This window comes from Parasteatoda tepidariorum, chromosome 1, assembly GCF_982258835.1.
Source record: "Parasteatoda tepidariorum strain Cologne lab strain chromosome 1, Ptep-v5.0, whole genome shotgun sequence".
In the NCBI taxonomy this organism is placed as follows: Eukaryota; Metazoa; Arthropoda; class Arachnida; order Araneae; family Theridiidae; genus Parasteatoda; species Parasteatoda tepidariorum.
In genome coordinates, this window is record NC_141755.1 from 25,974,489 (window position 1) to 25,996,965 (window position 22,477).

Genomic DNA, 22,477 nt, shown 5'->3' on the forward strand with positions numbered 1-22,477 from the left:
AAAATCTAATCTGGAATCTATTTATCTATCTCAATCTATCATCATCACTCAAGCCTTAAGTCTTCTTTTCCAGGCATCCCTGTTCTAAGTCAGTTCTCCTGCCTCCTCCCAAACAGTTTTGCTTTGCACAGATCTTAGTGCATGTGCTTTTACTAAGTAAGTCTCGGCCATCCTCTTTTTCGTTTTTCATCGCGTGCCCAAGTAAGTGTTACGTTAGCATTTTAGACGAAAGATAAGTCCAGTCCATCTTCATCCTTTCTTCAAAATTTCCTCATGAATGGGTGATGATTTTGCTTTATTAGTAGCTGAGTTATTTGAATAGAGCTAGTAAAGCGTTTTATTGCTTTAAAAAGTAATAAAATTAAATTAGTTAAGCTAACATTTAGATAACTATATATCACAGTTTTAAAACATCTAATTGAACAAAAAATATATATTTGAAATAAATACCTATTTATTTGTGATGCTGAATTCTGCTAATTAATCTGTAAAGTTATTAGACATAATAAAATGCATGTAACTAAAATATATCCATTATATGTTAAAATAGAAATTTTAAACACAATAGTAAGAGCGAAAAATATTTCGCTCGCCCATTAGCATTAGGTGAACAAAATCTATTTAATTACCTACTTCCATATACCTATGCGAGACGGAGTTGAGTACTCGAGTTGGATTTAATTTTCCACTTTAGTTGATCTTGCTGTACTATTCATAGAAAGAGGTACTTGATGCTATTGTTTGCTTTACATAAAGCATCTCGTCAGTTGCACCAAATATGTCTCCTCCGAAACTCCTCCAGAATGTATTATTCAGCTAAGTACAGTATCTAAACATGTAAATTTGTAATCTGAACTTACTATAAGCGGTATTTCATTAACTTTCTCACTTTCTAGTAGCGACAACATATGGGCATAATTTCTGTGGGATCATACAAGCATGTAATTAGTACGAGTTTCACGATGGCGCTTGAATTTAACGCAATTTGTGTAATAATGCATAGTTAGTATTGCATCCATTATTCAATCAAAAGTAATTAAATTACTTATTTAGAATGTTTAATATATATCAGAATAACTGCCGCAGTCTTATTCATGCAAAATATTTTTACTAATACAAATATATTTAAATCAAACCATAAAAAAAATATGGTTTATTGTATTAGATTGACCTGCTTTTTAACTTACAGAACTTTCCAAAATACTTCATTCAAATTGAACGGAGGAATAATAACGTAGGAAAAATTTAATATGGATAATAACTAGTAGAATACGGTATTTAGATTAACTACACAAGATAAACAATGATTATCTATAATAAATTAAACTGTGAAAAAAGCTTTTCTTTAAAATTTACATTTTAAGTCAAAGTAATCTCTAAATTTCAGAATCTAATCTCGAACTTTTCACCTCATTAAGACTTAAAATAGATTAAGAGTGTTAGTACTACTTGATTTTAAACTAATAGTTGAGACATAAAAATAATATTTCAGAAAGGTTATAAAAAATCATAGAAGTTTCAAAAATCTTTGAAGTTACTTTTTTCAAAGAGTTGTACCTTCAAACTTTATCAAGATACGTTTCAGTGTTAAATGCAAGAAAATAAGTATGAATGTTTTCCTGTTCTTGACTGTAAATTCTAACGAATGTAAATTCTAACGAAATTTTGAATGTTTTCATTACAACCAATATTTTTTTTTTTTACAATTTCAAGATAGAAATTTTACGAAATGCTTAAAATGACTTTATTTTCTATTTTCTATTCAAGCTGATTATAAAACATTCAAAAATATTTAAAGTAATTAAAAAATCATTCATATTATTTCCCTCCTGAATCTGCGCCCTGTTTTTCTATTCTAATCTTTTTTTGATCTAAAAAGTAATTCTATTCTTATTTGGGTGATTCAAGAATATACAAAAATTAGCAAAGATACCAAATAAAGGATATATATATATAAGGCGAACTCACTCTCTGGTTACTCCATTAAAAAACTTAAACAAAAAAATGTCTGCGGCAAATATTTCAAAAGAGCACGAACACACTGAAACGCATACTTGAATTCAAAATAAAGTTGAAAAAAAAAGTAATAATATGCACGTGTTATAACTCTTAAATCCCTTTTTAATCTCAATTTTCATCTGAATAAAAATCATAAAAATTCCATAAAAACCATCGCCAAATGAAAAAGTATAGAAAACTAATTTTATAAATAGTTATATAGGGGAGAGGGTGACTAGTGTGAACGTTGGGTTAGAGTAGACAGATGGAAGACTTTTGTTATTTATCACACAAGTATTCCGAATAAGTTTAAGCAGAACTGCAAAACTCTGTAACACTTTCATTTGCTATAAAAGGAGAATATTTATTCATCTTTTTAACAATAGGAGCTATATAAGAGTCTTGGTGCTGCCATCTAGTGTGGCAGAAACTAGACGCCCAAATTAACATGGCCAACGATATCTCACCCATTGTGGTGGTCCTGAAAGAGTGGATACCACTTCTGGAGAACGCACTAGGTCTGCTCATGTGTACGCACTTGTGCAGCTCATTGGAGAAAAAAAAACAATAGGAGCTATTATAACATTAATGAATATGCTTATTACTGTACTATCTTTAAATAGTCACGTATGATATTCCTTTTTTTATCGACCAATAATGAGTTCATATAAGTGAATGACTACTTGGATTTATTGTGAATACATAGGTGTAAACCTACTGTGGGCAAGTTAATATGAACGGATTCTTTTTAGGGTTAGTAAATTTACGTTTATGCTAGCAGGAATTTCCTTTTTTAAAATACCTCTGTTAACGATTGGAGCTTTGGTATAGAACAGTTCTTTATAGTTGGTTAATCAAATAATATATATTGGGAATCAAATTTTATTTCATCTTCGTCCCCACGTAATATTTTCTAAGAACCCAGATACAATGTTTATATTTTTACCGAAACAGAAGTTTCATTTAATTTTATAACCGTCGTTAGTTAAGCAGTCGATCCAATTTTGAGTTTTTGACTACCAATGCTCCACTCCGTTGTCTTGTAATGTTGTACCAAGTTCAGAAGATAAGAGAATTCCAGGATCAAGTATTGGGATAAATTTGTCTCCTAGGAAAACTTTTTTATGGAACTTATCAGCATATTTACGTTACATGGAGAGGAATACTACAAACCCTCCCCCTGCCTAGCCAGACAGCAAGGCGGCTCTATCTCATGATTCGTTTGCAACTGAGGATATTTTATATTAGCACTGTGGTCTGTGTGAGTTGGGTGGGGAATTTGAATCGACCAGCCATTGACGGGTCACCTCATTGGGAGGCGACGACTCTACCCCCTAAGCCTCCACGACTCTCGACGTGGAAGTTGCAGTTTACAATAATACGCTAGTGTAATAGAAAGAATCAAGGTTATAAGTTTTTTTTTTTAATTTCGCATTCACTAAATATTTTTTTATCACTATTATCGGGTCTTATATATTCATTTTACTTGCTTATATATCGTGGTAGCCAAATCGTTGCTTACTACCTTTATTATATCGGAAATGAAATATTAAAGATAAAAATATTTCATTGAAACAAGAAAAATTGGAATGTATGTATTTATGACACTGTGAAAGAAATTCGAATCAAATTATGGTAAAAAGTACACGCACTCAGATTGCCAGTAGTCGTTATTATAAAATCCATTCTTACCGTAAAAATTTATGGGGAAAAATCTGTTCTGTCGTACTTTTTACGCTCATAATTATTGTGAAATAATTGAATCACTCTTATTAAATAAATAAATAATACTTTAAAAATGACAGTTATATTTTTTACCTTTAAAATGAATTTTAATGATACTGCCAGGCAGGGTGCCAGTACTTTTTACAGTAATTTGATCCGGAATTTTTTTCAGTGTACGCTTTAACATTAAGTATTCGATGTGTTTTCTAGATTGACACAAGACAGTATTTTAAGGCTCGAATTAATTCCATTTTGAATTCGCTTCCTTTTCTCATAAACTACAATTGATTAAATAATGAGTTTTAAAACGCGTTCAAGCATCAAAATTAGCTTCGTTATAATTTAACATGAAGATAAATGCTCAAAACTTTTCATGAAAATCTGATCACAATAATGTTTAGTAAGCGTTTTCTACAAAATGTCCTCAATAGCCCCTATCCCTTCTTCGGTGTTTTCAGCATATAATTTCAATGAAAAAAATTTTTTCAATTTTTTTAAAAATCTTATTTGCAAATGTTAAATAACCACGATTCTTTTCTCTGGTATTTAGCTAATTTTCCCTGTACCCTTTCCCCTAAAAAGCATGAGATGACTTCTTCCTTTTTCATCACCTTAGAAAGCTTACCACGAGAGTTGCCAGTTTAGGTTAAACATTTTTCCCCCTGAAGAACAGGGAACAGGAACGAAAAAGGAGAAACTCGAGTCAAGAATACAAATGTGTAGTTCTCTTCTTGTCGTTTTCTTTCTTTTAAAGTCGAAGGCCCCAACTCTTCGGATCGCCTATTTTGGCAAACAGAACACGTGCTGTTGCTCTTGCTTCTATCTATCAATATCTTTGCGAGAATGTATCGATTTTTTTTCTCACTTTTGTTACCTAAAAAGTGAAGAAACACATACGTTCTTATAACTGAAGCGTCCTAATAGCTAACGACGTGCAAAATATTAAATGACAACAACAAGTCCTTTTTTTAACTTCCATTTGTCCTTTTTCTACTTTCTCTGTAATAAAAGGTGTATTATTTTTCACAGTGCGTAAAAGCTAGAATTTGATATTTGAGGGATTATTGAATTTCCTAGTAGAAAACTATACATCAGTGTGAATTTTAAACAGAATTTGTGAAGTTTCTATTCATTTCATGGGAGGTTAACATGCCAGTATTACAATTATTTCATTCACGTGCAAATTTCTTTGCCGCAAAATGGGGTCAATGGTCAGTGTAATTGTGTGTATAAAAAATCTATAAAGCTGAACTACTTATTTAGAAAAAGCTTGCTAATGATTTTAAAAAAATGAGTTAATAATTTTCACAACAATATTCACACTGAATGTTTGCACACTAGGTCAAAATTTTATCTCATTTTCAAGAGTATGAATGTGATTTTAATTCGTGTAATTAACAATGCAATTAACATTCGTGTTTGTGAAAATTGCAACATCATCTATGGAAATTGGACCAAGCTAATGCAAAATGTGGAGTGAGGAGAAGCATACAAATTATCAGAATTAAAAAGCGATAACTTATGAGACACTAATTATTAATATCTGGCGATTCCTTCATAGTGTTGCATTTTTACAAACATTAATGTGATATTTATCTAAATCATAAACTTATGCTTGCCGTTATTTCGCTTAGGAGTTATTATTAAATTTTAATAGTAGTATTATAATTCCTGAAAACGACGTAAACAATTAAAAAGTATTTTTCTTTATTTTTCTCATATCATAGGTCCCATTTTAGACCGGAAAACATCTAATTTATGTTTACATATTGTTAGAAATCCAATATGTTAAAAAACAAGAAGACCAAACTCAAATAAAATATTTATAAACCAGTCTTTTGCTGTTTAAAGTGCATTGAGAAGCGTCTTAAATCTACCTGGATGTTTCCGGGATTAAAAATCTTCCAGAAATAAAATATATTATTTGTAACAGATTTGTTTATCAGGACAGTTTGTTCCATAGAATACGTTTCTAAATTCTGGTTTAAGGTTTAATCCCAGATCGCAGGCAACCTTATGGCAAGCGTAGTATTTTCATTTTCCTTTGGTTAGAATAGAAAGGTTGACGAATTAATTCTTTTTTCAACTTAGTATAAATATTGGTATGTCAAGCTTGTTTTCTTGAATATTAAAAAACGTCATGCAAAAAACTTTCAAAAAAAAAATCTTATTTTCTAGCTTTTACTGTAAAACTTGTTTTTGTCTTTTGTTATTCTAGCTTTCCTAAAAGTATATAAATGCATGAGTAAATAAACATTGTTTCAGTGATGCTCTTAAAATCTAAGAAAATAAAAAAAATTGAGAAAATAAATTTATCTTCGGTTTGAGAATGCAAAAGATGATTCTTCTTCTATTTTAGAAGGTTTTTGTTTTCTTGTTTTGTAAAGGCAGATTCAATCTCGATATAAAATGGTGGCAAAACTTATGAGCAACTGGCATTATTAAATGTAACATTGTTTTAAGCTTGCATGGTTTATTCGCTAATCATTTATAAACCTTGCTAGGTTTTGTGATAACTGATGTTGCTGGCTTTAAAATCAAACTTATACTTCTATCTGAGAGGCTTTCTATTGAATTTTTCAATTAGTATCGTAATCAGTAAATAGTAACTAGTTTCTAAATTATAAAAAAGAAATCATTCCAAAGATTAATAAAAATACCATCCTGTATAACTGTATAATATTGTAGATAATCAGGATATTTAGTATACAGTTAATCTAGGTTCGAGTTCACAAAATTGCATTGTTTTCTGTATTTTGATTTCTTTTAATTAGATCTAAGCCTTTACTCGTATGACGAAAATAGTTTTATATATAGTTAAACTCTTACTATTATTGTTCTATTTATAATTAAAAATCTGCAGTACATGTTTGAGTATCTGATCAAACAGCTGTATTTTGTCTTGCATTTTGACTTTCTTTGACCATATTTTATCCTATACACTTGTGACAAAAATTATCCGGTTTATATACAGAGTCTAGACTATTGCTTTTTTCTAACCGATGAAAAGTTTTGTGGATTTTTCATTTTTCGTGTAGCATAAGCGCTGATTCATTTCACTGAAAAATATTTCCAAGATAATGTTATAAGTTACGTAGCATTGCTGTCTGTACGATTGTTAAATACCAATTCACTAATATAAAAAACGTGTTAACTCGATTCTATATTGGGTTACCTTTTAAAAGATGAAGGTTGACATTGTCTATAACATTCGCCCCACATGGATGATTTGCGGACATGAATTAAATCCTGCTTTGATCAATACGCCTACCTCAACTGAAACGCCAACTTTGATTTGAAAACACATAGTTCTATGAATGAGTCATAGTGAACTTTGTAACCGTGAACTTGCTATCTGTAACTGCCACACTGTCCTCCGCACCCCGTTTCTACTCAGTTTCGGTTACACACACAACAGGAGTTTGTACACACTCGACTGCTATTTGCAACACAACAAAAACTACGTCCACAACCGCTACCCAAATACAGCTCTCATTACCAGTACCATCACTTAAGGCCCGGTGATGTTAATACAGCTTACCCGGCCTCTCGCAAAAGCAGCAATGAATCAACTAGTGGTATCCGTTCATCAAATGCTATCATGGATAAAATTCTGGTCTGGGAGTAATGCAGCGTAGCTATAGTTTGTCTAAGCTAAGAACTCCTTCCGCCACAAAGTCTGAGGCCGTCTGGTGCTATAGAAACAAGAATGGCGCACTTTAGGGACCGTAGCTTCCCTCTAGGAATAACACAATAGACCGAAGACACACACAGGATAACACACCTCTAGACCGAATAGACCGAAGACACCTCTAGGATAACACAATAGACCACAATAGATCGATTCCCGTTATCACGCCAACCCGAGCCGAAACTACTTCAAAACAGTAACCCCGCATCCCTACTTAGTTATAACTCGTTACCATAGTTACCGCCACAGGTTCAGACAAATGCCTGGGGGAGTTCTTATTTTAGACAAACTATACCACTACAATTATTAAATACCAATGAACTCGATTTTATCTTGGGATACCTTTTGTTAGATGAAGGTTGGCATTGTCGATAACCCTCGATCCACAGTTATTTAAAATTAATTTAACCAAAATGTGGAAGATAGCTCCAGACAGGTGATTAGTAATGAGACTATAATAAATGAATTATGAAATGAAATCATTTATTTCAATCCAATTCCTTTTCTTAAAAAATGTATATAAGTCGGAAAAAAAATTAAATTTTTAGGAGATTTCTAAACTACTGCTTAGCTCATGGTTAACTCATTAAAGCAAGAAATTAAGGTACATAATCCAGTAATTACTGCATTGTTTATTCCGGTATAATTTCTCTAAATATCAATCGAAAATTTCCACTATAAATAGTAATTTTGTCCAAGTTCCAATTATTTGGAAATAAATGAATCTCTCAGCTAACAATTACTATGTACTCACTATCGTCCCTACAGAATGGCCCCAAGCACTTTCAATCCTGCTCTTACCAAACTGTGAATACGCTTTCTCCAGCCAGCTGGTTTTAACAATTCTATTTAGTTGTCATAAATTTGAACTGTTGAATGATTACTGATGACTTAGGCGAGCATTCTGTTGGTGAAGCATAATCAGATTAACTAATACAAAATTTTGTAAGCTCTTTTCACGTTTACAATGTTTGTACTTACTCAAATATTTAAGTTCATTTATTAGCGAATAATACAGATATTTGGTGCAAGATAAATTGAGTATGGCTTAAAGTTCTATTCAGATTAATTGTCATATATGTCTCAAGTCCTAAAATCAATTATATTTATATACATAATTGTTTGAAAGAAATGCCTTATCAAAGGTGTATATATATATATATATATATATATATATATATATATATATATATATATATATATATATATATATATATATATATATATATATATATATATATATATATATATATATATATATATATGTAATAACAGGGCTACAACCCTGTTATCAGTGTTGTATTTAGCTTGAAATAATGCAGTCTTAAGCCATCAGACGTTCTAAACAGGTTTATTTAAAGGTAGGCTGGTATTGATAACAGTTCACGTCCCCACTTCTGCAAAGGAGGGGGAGTGGACAAGACTCCTGACAATTCCGGAACAGCTTATCAGGATCACATGATGATGAAAAGGACACGCAAAACTATGCGTTCTTACGTTTTATACCAACACAGATTTGAGGTAAAAAGGCACATTTCGTACATTCCTTGTAACCTTACGCATTAAGGAAAATCATTTCTGCTTCCTTATATGGAAGTGAAAAAGGGAACGATTCTAAAAATAACTCTTCCTTTGAAATATAAATCTATTTATATTTCAATGGTATGTTTTCAGCCTTGAATTCCCAAAATAGAATCTCTCTACGCTTATTCTTTAACAAAGACATTTTATGAAAACTAAAGAGTTTTAATTCTTTTATTAATACAAAAGTATTTAATTTTTGTATTACATATATATATATTCAAGTTTCAAATTTTATTTGTTTTACAAAAATCACTATTCGGACAATTCTGCTGAGATGAAATTATACTGGTTAAAAAATTTATGTACTTTCTCGTTAGTTAGTGAAATAAACTAAAAAAATAATAATTTTAAAAAAATAGAGCTTGTATTTTGTATGAAATTATCTTTCGGTAAACACTTAAACAAGTACGCAAGGTAAATAAATAAACGATAAATAAGCAAATTCCACTTCAGTAGAAGATTTAAAAGTTTGAATAAGAAGCTATTAGTTGCAGTTTTTGCATGAAGATGTTAAAATGTTGGCTAATTCAACCAAACTTTTTAAACATTTGCATTGGATTGTCTATTACTCTGAAAAATATTTTGCAAAAGTTGCTGGCAGCTCTGCAGGTATTTTTTTCAAATAAAATGTGGTATAATCTCACCTTTTATATGATTAATAGATAAAAAAAAATTTACCATGTACTTATAACAATTCATCGAATTATAAAAATAATACAGATGGTAAATTTTATTTACACTGTAAAACGCTCCCGGTCATATTACGATCAAATTAGCACTTTTGGTGCATCATCCATAAAATCCATTTGACGGCAAAATATTATACATATTATACCATACTTATCACAGTAATATAGATTTAATTAGAGTAATACAGTGATGTCATGGTACTCATTACTGTAAAAATAACGTTATACCATATTTTTTGCTCCGCAACATGTTTCAGTAAAAATGAATTTGAAGGTAAAAAAGCACAAGCTTCCTGAGTGCTGGAACTTTTGACAGTAACTTGATCCGGAACATTTCGCAGTGTATAATCAGAACATATTTATATAGATATTCGATCTTTTTATCAAATAAGATACAATAGAAAAAATTTTAAAAAATATTAAATTTATTTAATAAAAGATTGTGTTTTATTATCAAAAGATTTGTGGTAGAGTTATTTATCATTCGAATAAAAAATTGTTTTAGAAATACTATCAGGGAATATACTTTCATTGTTTTCAAAGTTACTTTAATATCTCCCGGATTGTTTCCACAAAGCATGCATTTTAAATTTGTAGCGAAACAAACCATACAGTGTATTTTTAACAATAACCGCAACTTCTAACTAAAACAGTACCAAGAGTATCTTATCTAAACGTAACAAAAAGTTCTAATTAAAAGTAAATGTCAAGCAACCGCTAACGGCCCCGAAGTAATTCCTAACTCTTGTAATTCTCTCATTCGTAATGAATATTCTAGCCCATTCCATCTCATTTGAATTAAAGACGGTGATTCTGGTTTAAAGGTTCACAGCGGGAATTGGATTCATTGGTTTAGCTCTAGGGAGGTCATATTAATCGAACTTTCTCGCCATTTTGTGTTTCTCTTTTGGTTGATGGAAAAATGGAATCGATTGCACTTTTGAAACTCGAGCAATCCCCTTTTGCGGAATGCCCTGCGACTCAGGGTATTTTCGTAAATTGAGCAGACGTTCTAAAGACATGAAAGAGAAGACGGTTATTGGTCGCTTTTATTAGAAGAATAGTTCTGAATGGTATGCGACGAAGGACAATAAGATCGATTCGTGATTTCCCATAAAAGTTTGTGGGATTCAGTTCGATTTTTTTTTCTCGTTCCTTTGACGAGCTATTTCCGTACATACTTTTTGGGATGAGATAAGTTGCTAGAAAATTGAATAGATTTGGAAAATTTGCTTCCTTTTTTCTTTCCTGATCTAATACTGTTTTGCTTTCTTTGATGGAAACTAATATGAGGAGCAGGTAAAAGGTACTTACTGTTTTATGGTGAAAGGTTTTTGCTATTAAATCAGCAACGCAATGTATCGAAAATATTTTCGAGTACAATTTTGAGTTTGGTGTTATTAAGTCCAAATATCACAGCTTTGTTCTGTTATGAAGGTAGATTTTCTCTGAATTTTTTCGTGTTAGAAAATTCATAGGTTCGGTTTCGGTAATCACTATATATAGAACACTAAAAAAAAGTATGGTTAAAGTTACCAGAATATGGTAAAGTTTATCATTTTTCTGGTTCTATGGGGACATCAAGAAGCTTGGCAATGTTTACCGAAGCACTGTGGTAATTACTTCGGTAAAATTAATTGTTAAAAATGACTTTATAATATATGATAAAATTTGGTAATTTTATCATGATAAATATAAGACATGGCAAGGAACTCCTTTATTTGGCCTAATTGCTTTTTTCAGTTTTGCATTTTTCAGCATATATGTGGTAATAAGAACTATAATTTAACCTTATGAATATAAGCCTTATAAATGGAAATGCTACCAAATGAATGGTTTAAATACAGTATATTGTAGTTTTATTAACCAGAACTGCTTTTTTACACCAACAGTGATTATTGTTCTCAGTGTAATAATCTAATAAATTAGGGAAAAAATTTTGTAGAAAACAAATTTTTACAATTTTACTTTCATCTTACATTCTTAAAATTGAAAAAAATAATGTTAATCATTTAAAAAAAAATTTCTTCAAAAATCTTTTCATTAAAAATAATTTTAAACTGCACTGTCAAATGAATGAAAAAAATTATCCGTTCAGTTATTTATTATAATTTATAAATAATTGTGTTGATAATTTGGAGAGAAAATAATTTTTCAATTATTTTTTTTAATTATCAATATTTAATTATCAGTAGATTAGAGGAACGAATAAAAATACAATAGTGAACATTAGCACCCTTTGTCATTTGCTATTATAGTCAATATCAGAATAATTTAATTAAATAATGCTTTTGATGTTATGAGTTATAGTTTAACTTGCTCAAATGATTTTCGATATAAGGACATTTAACAAGTGCGAAGGTGTCAATGACTATTCAAAATATAACTTCAAAATACTAATGCTGGTTAAAAAATTTATTTTAGATTGTGCCTGCATTTTTTTTCTGGAACGAATAGTCTTGTATCATCAGCTCTCTTTGCCGTCCACCCCATTCACACGGAAGCGGTAAGTAATTGAATTTATATCAATTTGTAATTAAATAATTTGTATATAATAAATTAACAAGTGATATATTTTACACTTAACATCGTTTTACTAAAAAAAGTATACCACTACAAAAATATAATTCCAATTCACTAGCATATAAGACATGTTAACTCAATTCTATGGTGGGGTACCTTTTCATTAATGAAGGTTAACATTGTCGATAACAACTCTCTCCACATTGGTGACCTGGACGTGATATGAACAGGCCAACCTTGGCAGTAACGCCTACTTCGATGGATGGTCCAGATTGAACAGTTGACTTGTGACTGCGACATTATCCACCTCCTAGCACTGTTGCTACTCAGTTTCGATCACACACAACGTCGGCCTGCAGACACTCTACTGCTAATGGCAACACAGAGGCAATTCCGACTCTGAAATTAATGCAGCTCTCACGATCAGCAAAAAGTACGGTGATCTTAATGCAGCTCTCCCGGCTTCTTGCGAAGACAGCAATGAATCAACTAGTGATATCCGTTCATCGAATTCTATCACAAATATAATTCTGGTGGGGGAGTATTGTAGTGTATCTACCACTACAAAAATATAATTCCAATTCACTAGCATGTAAGACATGTTAACTCAATTCTATGTTGGGGTACTTTTTCATAGATGAAGGTTGACATTGTCGATAACAACTCTCCCCACAGAGCCATGAAGGAGCATTTTATATTGAGAAAAAATGTACCGATTATTTCTTTGTATTTTTTTTAATTCCAATTCACTGGCATGTAAGACATGTTAACTCAATTCTATGTTGGGGTACTTTTTCATAGATGAAGGTTGATATTGTCGATAACAACTCTCCCCACAAAGCCATGAAGGAGCATTTTATATTGAGAAAAAATGTACCGATTATTTCCTTGTATTTTTTTTAATTCCAATTCACTAGCGTGTAAGACATGTTAACTCAATTCTATGTTGGGGTACTTTTTCATAGATGAAGGTTGACATTGTCGATAACAACTCTCCCCACAGAGCCATGAAGGAGCATTTTATATTGAGAAAAAATGTACCGATTATTTCCTTGCATTTTTTTTAATTCCAATTCACTAGCATGTAAGACATGTTAACTCAATTCTATGTTGGGGTACTTTTTCATAGATGAAGGTTGACATTGTCGATAACAACTCTCCCCACAGAGCCATGAAGGAGCATTTTATATTGAGAAAAAATGTACCGATTATTTCCTTGCATTTTTTTTAAAGAATTTCGTTCAAAAAATAGTGTATTGTATGCAGCTGCATCGGAGAGAAAACACTACATAAAATAGTTGATAACTTGCTTTGTGATTAGAATTATATTTTTCTGTCATTTCAAAGCAACACAATCAATAATTAATGAATAAGTCAACAAAACCAATGATTAAAAGCAGCAATAGGTACTCTTTTGATAATCGATATGTTTTTTTATACTAAATTTACAAACAAATGATAGATTCAAGCAAAAATTTAGAAGGAAAAAAAAACGCAACATTTAAAAATAAATTCAAAATGAATTGCGCCATGAATAATTTCCATCGAGCAATTGATTATTTTCAAGTGCTTTTAGCTAAATTCATTTTTGAATCGGTTCCGCAGATTATGAGTATTAATTCCCGCTCTTTTGACCACAATCATCAATTTCACTTTACTCAGCTCAATTTTCTCCTGACCAACCCTCCTGAATTACACTTTATTGTGACAATAACTACCGATATCAAAAATCGCCATTTTATCTCCCCTTTTTACTTTTCTTGGACATTATTGATTAGATAATGCCAAGTAATTACCTCTTCCCTGTGCCTTACCCTCCTCTTCTATCACTATCACATCCATCAAAAGTCTGCCCTAGCCCCTCAACTCTTACCCGGATACTGATGATACTTAAGGGTTGATCACGTGGTCTGTTAATGTGGTCCACGTATTTGCTCCATCCGAACTTATCTTCAAACTCAGTCGACTATTTGGAAGATGAATGGTAACCACACGCTATATCTTCAAGTCTGGATCATATTTTTCGAAGATTACATCACCCTACGAATTCGAGAAAGATTTAGTTGCTAATAGAGTTTCGTTATCTTGTTTTTTCGTAAAGGAATATTATATTAATAGTTTGGGTTATAGTTTAAAAATTTAAGACTTCATGAATGATGACAAGAAAGTAAAACTTAGTCAAAACATATTTAGTGTGTATAAATTTTATTAGAAAATTTAGATTTGTGCTTTAAAGGAGTTCATCAAAATCGAAGATGATTTATGATCAGAATTGAATCTGAGTTGATATATGATCAAAAACAATAATAGAAAACATACAATATTTTAAAAATAAAGGACTTATTTTTATTTGAAAATATTTTATACTAACTCACGGATTATCTATGCAAATACTTGTTAGGCTTGTGGGTATGTAGTAATAAGTCACACTCTTTTTCCCAAAGATAACATTTTCAAATCACACTTTTCCCTGCATTTTTTTTATAAGTACTGTGCAAGTTTCTGAATGCTGACAAGGATAAATAAATTTAATGAAAATATATTTTGAGTGTGTAAACTACGTTAAAAAAATAATATTTGTGCTTTAAAGGAGTTCATTGAAATCGAAATTGATTTATGAACAGAGTTGAATCTGTGTTAATTTATGATCAAAAACAATAAAGGAAAAAATATAAGCTATTTTTCTTTTATCCATAAGATAACTTATGGATTACGTGTAAACATACTCGTTTGTCTTGTGGTGACTTAGTAATAAGTCACACTTTTTCCTACAAAGATAAAATTTTTAAATTAAACTCTTCTTGTATTTTTTTCCTGATAAATACTGCACAAGTTTCTTGTATTTCCATTTGTATGTAACGCTGTACATGGAAATAGCTTGTTACCTGCATGAGAATCACAATCATAGTGTCTCAAGAACGTTCTCCTTTATATATATATATATATATATATATATATATATATATATATATATATATATATATATATATATATATATATATATATATATATATATATATATATATATATATATATATATATATATATATATATATATATATATTGCTCTGAAATCTTCAATTTTATTTCTTTAGAATTTATAATTGTAAGGAAAAAGACAATTATTTAATAAAAAGAATTAAATCGATACAACAAGAATCAAAATTTAATATTCAACTTTTCAATTACCGTTATTTAATATATGATAAATAAATACATTTTTAAAAGACAAAGCATCTTTACACTGATTATTGGAAATATAATCTTACTAAATTTTCATTAAAGGCTAGAAGGTATACTATTTTCAAGTACTAACTGTTTAAACTGTGTTTAAAATAGAGCAAGGAAACTAACTATAAGAGTTGTGTCTACCATTTAGCCCTTCGACCGAGAATTTTCAATAAACATATTTATATTTCACATACTTTTTTTTCTTATTTCGTATTAATTTAGGTCGAAATAACATAAAACATTATATTTAGTATTTTAATAATTTATGGTTAATACAGCCTGAATCTCCAGTGCGTTTTTCTGCGTTAAATGTAAAATATTCCAAAGATGACTCTGATCAAAACATAAATTTTTCAAACTTGCATTTACTTAGATCTAAAAGATGCAGTTATTCCTCAATGTAATTTTTTTTCTGTGCAAAATCAATTATTGGTAAATGTTTGAATATGAATAAAAAAAATTTCCAACTATTTTTTTTGGATTTATATTTTAGTACAGACATAATTCCAACAATGTAACAGATTTTGTTAGTAACTATTAGACTACTTTTTCCAATTCATTAGTTCATATTTTTTCCAATTTATTACTAGCTTTATTAGTTATTAGTAATATGTTTCTGCTTTTAATTAGAGCTACAGGAAAGAAATGGGTTAAAAATGTCAAAGGGTTAAAAATTTTAAAATTTGCAACTTGAGTCCATAGACATATTTTAATTATTAAGTTGAATTGTACTCCTTTTGAAATTATAAATATTTTCAATAGAGATATATATTTGTCTAAATACCAAATAATAAATATTCTTTATCGAGTTATAAGGCAAGCCTGAATGCACTGTTTTATAAAAGAGAGTTTTTCACGCCTGTTTTAAGATGCATTAAAACTGCACTTAGCCAATTTATAAGTAATGTAAATCTATGTTTCACTGATTTTATTAGGTTTGTGTAGTGATGAAAATGCCGTGATTACGCAATAACCAAAATATAATTGAATATTAATATCTCAGTTGATTTCAGTAAAAATTTATAAAATTGTAAGCACTTGGTCCTGCAGGCAAAAGTAATGTGATGTAAAAATGAAAATGTAACATAGCAGATAATAATAAATTCCAAGCTCGTAGAAAATGCTCGGAAATTGCTTGAAAAATGAACCTTGAAAATTGGCAAATTCGAATACCGCCAAATGGCGATGATTTAGCTATTCGAAGTTCCAGTTGGCAATTAATTTTGAATTTTAAATAGAATTATTAGCCAAAAATGAAAGCTTAAATGATCATTAAAAGTACTTGATTTAATAAATTAGAAAATAAGAGGTAAAAGAAAATGGACAAGGTCTTATTCAAATTTACTGCTGAAGTGCGGTAAGAGTAGAAATCTTCAAGGTAAAAGTGAATTAAGGGAATAAATATGTCGGAAAATACTATTTCAGTACGACACTCATCATTTACTTTTATTTTGAAAAATAATTCTTTTGATTCATCAGCTTTTAGAGCAAAAAATAAATACATAAAATAAGCATTTACCTGAATCAATTCTACTTTTAATATATCGAAATAATGAAGGTCGTTGTGGGTATTTAAATTTTTATTCAAAAGAAAATTAATGTTTATTTACGGATTCTTCGAAACGTCGCTGTGAATACAAGTCAGAAAATTTTCATTAATTCCATCCATTTATCTAAATAAACAATCTTTACTTTGAAGTACTTCATATGATGAAATTCATGTGATAGGTCGTATAATGAATTTGAATGCATTTCTTATAAAATGAATATGAATGGCAATGGTTTTGATGCAGAAAGCATTTCCTTTTAATACTTAAAATTGCAGTAATAGATTTTATTTTACTCAATCTCTAATGAATTATATATTATATTGAATTCTCCGAATATGTATTTTTTACAAGGAACCTCAATTAAATTATTAATGAAAACCTTTTGAAGTTTATCTATTCCAAATTCCTGTTTACTTTGATAATTAATAAATAATTTGATCAAAATTAGCTAACTTGAATTATACATATTTATACTAAGATATTAAGCAATTTGGAAAAGTCTAAACATGATAAATTAGAAGTTTTGCAAAATAGTTTTGACTGGAAAATTAAACTAACATGTTTTTTCTTATGTTTGCATATATTACCTAACACCCTATAATTGTATTATTTGACCATTGTAAAGTCTATCTTTATTTAATGAGCTTACATTCAACTGCTTACATATTTGTTTAATGAAGTTTTAAGGTCTTGAAACTATTTTAATTTTTTAATATTTTCTTAAATCATAATTTAATGAATTTCCGATACAACAAATACAATATACAAAAATGAAAACAGAGTAAATATTTATATGTTTGATCCCTTACAATACAATTAATGACATGTCTGTAATTCTATGTATGCTTTAATTGCAGTAAATACATAATTATTAGAAAAGTATTAAGATAAATGAATAAATGATTCAATTTTCAGGTTCAAAATGTTTCGTTTATGATTAACAGCCATATCATGTTCATTTGAGACCGGAGGAAAAATATCTTTTTTTTTCTTCCTTTGTGCATCCTGAATTTGTTTTGAGATGCATTTCTGAGGAATTTTATCATTTTTTCTTAAGATTAAACTGCAATGCTTAAAATAATGCTAGGGAATGATTGCAAACTTTTACTTTAAAATAACCATTAGAATAAAATTAAACAAACGAAAATATTTTTTAAGAAATTGTATATTCAAAATTATTTTTTTAAATGATTTGAAATAAACTGAGGGTTTCTCAATTATGAAATTATCCTTGTGCAGATAACAAAAATTTGCTGCCCTGGTATATTTTGTGATGAAAAAAAAACGAAATACAATCACATATACTTGAATATTTTCCTTATTCTTAGTGTTTAGCTACTTTTTACATTCTAAATAGTGATAAAATTCAATCTTTTCAGTAAATATACTGATAAATTTAAAACTTTAATAATATACTTTAATTATCAATTTATATTATTTAATATTTGAGCAAACTTTTATTTGCTTCGAAAATATATTCCTTATAGTTTTAATTTCATAAAGATAAAATGTAATTGGATCTATCGAAATCTAAAAGGAAAAAAGAAATTCAATTTCAATCTTAGATATTTTTATGAAATTCATACATTTATTTTAAAACGAGTCAACTGCCTCGATTAAATAACAGTTTTCTGACTGCATCTTATGATTTTCCGATTATTCCGTATTTACAGTGCTGGCAAAAAGAACCACCCTAAATAACTTTTGATCTAATTCTCGGATTTCCACGTTCTAGAACAAATATACAAATATACAGCATATACAAATTAATTAGTGCACCGAAATTTATATTGAGAAATCATACACAGAAACATACTTTCTCTGAATAAACAAATCTTTTATCGGCGGATTTAGATACTTGACACACAAAATGTTTTGGGTAGCAGCAATTTAGGAAAATGATCTCAAGAGTTTCGGCAGGAGAGTGGTCCAAAGTTTGGGACCCCTTAATGTTAATATTATTTTCTGCGTATTCTGCCATGTCTCGAGAAATTTTTAAGCGAATTTAAAAATATTTGTACCCAACTATAAAATTCGTTTATCCAAAGATTTCGTGCACAGAAAATATTTACACAATGGGTTTGGGTAAATATTTACAATGTTTATTGTTTTATTTAGTAATAATTCAAAAAGTTTTTGAATTGTAAGTTCAAATTTATACCATTTTAAGGAATAACATTTTAAATACCATTACCAAATACCATTTTAAAGAATGTACTTTTACAGGATAAAAATTGCAGATTTTGAACAAACTCGGTCCAGTAGTTGATAAAAAATAATTTTTTTTTTTAAAAAAAAGCCGGATTTTTAAGAGGATTATATTTCCTAGGTCAACCTGATATATTTTAGGGCTTAAAAATCTAAATTCATCCAAAAAATGGTATGTTTATTCAGAGAAAATTTGTTTTTATGTCTGATTTCGTAAATTAAAATGTCGTCTGAACTAATTAATTAGCATATTTGAGGTCTTCCCAATCCATTGAAATTCAGTTCTAGAACGTAAACGTCATTAGATCAAAAGTTAGAAAAAGGTTTAGCCGCTAATTTTTCCTCTGGCACTGTATTTAGCAGCAGTACAGATATTAATTTTTAATAGTTTGGTAAGTCAATCACCAATCACATAGCAGCTATCATAATCACAAACATTACGCTGATTGCCACTTTAAAATTACTTATAAATTATTTCATTACTGTATCACTGGCAAATATATATATATATATATATATATATATATATATATATATATATATATATATATATATATATATATATATATATATATATATATATATATATATATATATATATATATATAATAGGTAGATAGATAATTTAGATTGTGGAATAGTTATGAATATTTCAATAATTTATTACGATCATTTAAAGTTAATATAATATTTGCAAAGAAGCAAATTTTAAAGCAGAAAATAAATTAGGTTTCAGTTTTATTCTAAGCCCACAGACATACGCGGTTTTATTGGTTTCAATAAATTTTGCAAGTATGAAATACAGATAAAGGCGTTTCAATTTATTAGCACAGAAGCAAACAGTTTTACGTCGATGTCGATCAGACATGACCATATCTTACAATACTTCATACTACTGTCATTTTTATAAACGTGAGTCTGAAAATTTATTCATTTCTTCATTGGAAAACATATAGAATTTTTCAATCCTTATTGTTTGTTATTTGAAGTTGAATGAAGTTTTTTTATATAACTGAAAGCTGCATGACATTTTTTAAGGTTTTGTTCCTACAATATATTTTAATTCCCAAAACTTAGTTTAGAATTAAGAGATAAATACCAGGAAGTATTATTATTCAACATTACTTATCTAACTCATGGTTTGAAAAAAGGAAATATCCTCTTCTTCCAGGAAAATAACTATTTTCTGGACATTTTTACGTCCTAATATGATTCAGTACCCGCATTGCATTCCTGTTAGGTTTTTCTTAACTTATATTAATGTTTTTAGTTTATGTGTCAATGCAGATGTCAGCTTTAAAAAGGATTATTTGAGTTTAATAATCATCTCCTTTACATCTATTTTATTATCAAATACATACTTCTTAATACTAGGTCAACAGGAAAGTTTTATTCATTATTGTTTCCTTTTGATCATAAATCTTTGTATACACTGTTAGAAATTTCTCTTAAAAATGGTTTAATAAGAATTTATTTAATTGTTATTTCAACGCACACAAGCAAAAAAGTCAAATAACTATGAATAAAATGGTATTGAAACTGTCAACTGAGAGTAAAACCGTTTATTAATGCTTTCACCCTAATACGGTAAAACAACCAGAATTTTATCTTACCAACTAACCTCATATAAAGGAGCTATTTAGTTCCTGTAGCTGTTTGTAGCTGAGTACGTATTACAGACAAGAGAGCTAACCTATCAATCTTATGACCGACATAACTGGGATTCATGTCCCAGGGTTGAGACCACAATATTTTCTCCATTCTCTTCAACGCATGAAGAATTTCCAGTGTCCTGCACTCCCCAATTTGTAACTCTGGAAAAATTTGAATATCATATTTTTATTTACGCATAGAGGACAGCAACATGTCCTCTTAAATTGCTTATTTACGCATAGATGACAGCAACATGCCCTCTTAAATTGATTATTTACGCATAGAGGACAGCAACATGTCCTTTAAAATTGTTTATTTACAGTATTGATACTATGCTGGTTTTAAATAGTTTAAAAACTGTATAGTATTGTATTCAGGTTTTTTTAACCATTCTAGTAGTAAACGGTATCAAACCCGTAAAGGTAAAGATGTTCTTTACTGTTAGCTTTACGGTTAATTGTATGGACAGACTGCAACCGGTTATTTTACCGTCGTTTTAGAATGAAAATTCTAACAGTGCAAATAAGTGTTTCTGCAGATAAAATAACATTGTATAAAAATAATATATTTTTATCCTAACACTAAAGAAAAGATATTACTTTGTACAAAAGCTATTGCCATTTCGCTACTTTTAAAATAGTTTTGTGAAAATTAACTTTAAAATAAAAGTCAGAGTGTTACTTATCTCCAAAATCTGTTCAAAAAATAGTTAACTTAGCTTTAACCTGTAAAGCAAGCAATGATCTGAATTTCTAACCGTAATTTCAATGCTCTTTCAAAAACTTTTCATAACTTACTGGAGCAGTAGTTTCCCTCTTTTAACGTGGAAAGTAAATTTGTCAGCAATACAAGTTAAATCCCTCGAATAGTCTCACAATATCTGACAGAAAACATTTCGTACATATTTATCTATGTATGCAATAGTCCCAAATATTAACGGTTAAATAAATTTTATACACATCCTTAAAAAATGTTTAAAACTATAATTTCGTATAGTCTATCACATTGAATCACTGTAATTAAAATAAATTTAAAGTAAGAATTTGAGCTTATAGTATAAATGTTATGAACTGGAATGGTGTTGAAATCATGCATAATATTTATTGTAAAGTGTTTGGTTCAATCTGAGCTAAGTGACTATTTGAGTTTTGGCTTAAAGTACTCAAAACAAGTAAATTTTCCTGCAGTGATTTCTTCTGGAGATTAATTCCCAACCTTTAACAGTAATGATAGGACTTCCATAGAAAGATATATAATTTTTTGACATTATCTCATCAAATCAACGAATAATTCCATACTACTTATTTTGTATATTTAGTGTAATTTTCATTGAAAACAAATTAAGTGATTATAATTTACCCCACAGATATTTGAAAATTAAACCTAAATTCATTATTTAACCCATGTTTTACCACCCACTCATTCATTTTTGAACAATTGCTTTGATATGTAAGACAAATACTTAGTGGTATGGTGCTTTGTCAAAAATAGCATGGGTTAACAGCTGCCCACCGCTACATCGAGCAAACATGAGCTACATCTATCTCATGTATATGGAGAAATGATTATGTCAGGGTCTTACTCTAGAATCCGTATTCGGGAATTGAGTAGAACGGATGCGACAA

At 29.4% G+C, this 22,477-nt stretch overlaps 1 protein-coding gene across 1 annotated transcript in view; it reads left to right on the forward strand.

Annotated features, from left to right (window-relative positions):
- The window catches only part of LOC107450269 (protein O-mannosyl-transferase Tmtc3), a 250,346-nt gene that overhangs the window by 136,625 nt on the left and 91,244 nt on the right, over window positions 1-22,477 (forward strand). The window contains exon 5 of the mRNA XM_071180106.2: window positions 12,112-12,193. Coding sequence (XP_071036207.1) covers window positions 12,112-12,193 — 82 coding nt within the window. The remainder of the gene's footprint in view (window positions 1-12,111; window positions 12,194-22,477) is intronic.